Source organism: Tasmannia lanceolata, unplaced genomic scaffold (assembly GCF_043159265.1).
Source record: "Tasmannia lanceolata isolate RefF3 unplaced genomic scaffold, GAP_Taslan_0.1 ptg000003l, whole genome shotgun sequence".
NCBI lineage: Eukaryota > Viridiplantae > Streptophyta > Magnoliopsida > Canellales > Winteraceae > Tasmannia > Tasmannia lanceolata.
This window is the reverse complement of record NW_027518680.1, coordinates 53,092,013-53,093,959: the sequence shown is the minus strand read 5'-3', so window position 1 is coordinate 53,093,959 and position 1,947 is coordinate 53,092,013. Positions and strand designations below refer to the sequence as shown.

The window sequence follows — 1,947 nt, the reverse complement described above, 5'->3', positions numbered from 1 at the left end:
TTCAGGTCTATAAAAGGGGACGAGACAGATTGTTTTAGACACAGAAAAAATACACAGACGTTTTTGCACTCAAGGTTTTCTGTTCTTCTTCCTCCTTCGTTCCGTTCTTTCTGAGCACAGTTCTGTTGGTGATTCTGGGTGGGCCAGTCAGCGAGTGCACGTGGACTGGGGCCAGTCAGCGAGTGCACGTGGACTGGGGCCAGTCAGCGAGTGCACGTGGACTGGGGCCAATTTCGGCTGTTTTATCTTGGAGTCGGTTCGCAAATCCCGATTGCACCGGTAGGGGGCAGATACGATTCTTAAGGAGAGTGACCAGTGGCACGACTCAACCTTATTCTTTTCAATCCAATTTCCAAAGGGTTTTCAACCAAACAGATAAGTTCTATTTTATTTCTGATTTCCAAACAGAAAGAGTTTTTCATTTCAAGTTGCAGATTTTTTGGGTTCAAATAAACCATAGATCAGATCCATACTCTAACTTTTCCAACAGTCTTAAGAATCGTATTAAAACAGATCTGATCTTATGGCTTATGATCATCAAAACCCAATTTCTGTTCTTCCCATCTCTGGTGAGAATTCCAATCCAAATTCTGTCGTTCGAACACCTGTTGGGAACAGAATTCTCAATACTGTTCCTGATTTTTCAAAAATCGAACGACTAACTGGTTTGAATTACAAAAGGTGGAAACAACAGATCTTATTTGCTTTGCAACAAATTGGTGTTGCTTTTGTCCTTACCCAACCAAAACCAAATGAAGAAATTGTTGAATGGGATAATGCAGATTATATCTGCAAAAATCATTTGTTGAATGGTTTGGCAAATGAACTTTATAATATCTATTATTCCTATGAGCATGCTGCTGATCTTTGGAATGCCATAGTAACTAAATATGAATTAGAGAATGCTGGAAATAGGAAATATGTGATAGGAAATTTTTTAGACTTTACTATGGAAGATGTGAAACCTATTTCTGCCCAAATAGATGAGTATCAGTTTATTATTGGTGAATTAGCTAAGGAAGGTATGAAATTACCTGATACATTCGTGGCTGGTTCTCTCATTGAGAAATTGCCTTTATCTTGGAAAGATTTTAAAATCGGAATGAAACACAAGACAAAAGAATGGACCTTAGACCAAGTGGTTGTTGGGGTTAAAATTGAAGAGAAAAACAGACTTAAGGATAAGTAACTAAAGGCCAAAGAGTACACCTCTAGGGCAAACATTGTTGAAACCAAGAATGATGGATCTAAGAATCTAAAACCGAAGAAAGATAAGAACTTCAAGAAATCTGGACCTAAGAAGAAAGGAGTCTGTTTTGAATGTGGGAAACCCGGATACTACAAGAAGGATTGTCGACACCGAAAGACTGGTTCATCCAGTGCTAAGGTTAATCTAACCGAGGCAGATATGATTGCAGCAGTTGTGACTGAGGCGAACTTGGTGGAAAATCCAAATGAGTGGGTGCTGGATACAGGTGCTACCAAGCACATATGTGGAGACCGAAGTTCCTTCTACAACTTCACTAAAGTTGATGGAGGAGATCAGGTCTATATGGGCAACTCACAGACTTCGAAAGTCATGGGTAAAGGCAAGGTCCTTCTGAAGTTAACTTCAGGAAAGATACTTACATTGCAAGAAGTGCTGTATGTGTGTAGACACCCCATTTTGACAAGGCCCTAAACCCGCATATTCGAATAAAATCCCGAGGTCAGACGGAAAATGAATGAAATTAATCCGAGCAAAAGAGAATGTGGGGCCCGCTTGTGTGGGACCCGTTTGTGTGGGACCCGCCTGTGTGGGACCCGCTTTTGTGGGGCCCGCTTTTGTGGGGCCCGTTTGTGTGGGACCCGCTTGCGTGGGGCCCGCTTGTGTGGGGCCCGCTGTTGTGGGACCCGCTTATGTGGTCAAAGAGAGAATAAGGACGGTCATCATTTTCTTTGTTTTTA

At 41.8% G+C, this 1,947-nt stretch overlaps 1 protein-coding gene across 1 annotated transcript; it reads left to right on the top strand.

Annotated features, from left to right (window-relative positions):
• The first annotated feature begins 523 nt into the window (after positions 1 to 523).
• On the top strand, positions 524 to 1,189 carry LOC143869896 (uncharacterized). The gene has a single exon (XM_077376454.1). The coding sequence runs from the start codon at positions 524 to 526 to the stop codon at positions 1,187 to 1,189; it is 666 nt and encodes a 221-aa protein (XP_077232569.1).
• The last annotated feature ends 758 nt before the right edge of the window (positions 1,190 to 1,947 follow it).

Excerpts from the sequence above, each read along its gene's own strand:
- LOC143869896 (XM_077376454.1), top strand. The coding sequence starts at position 524 with ATGGCTTATGATCATCAAAACCCAATTTCTGTTCTTCCCATCTCTGGT.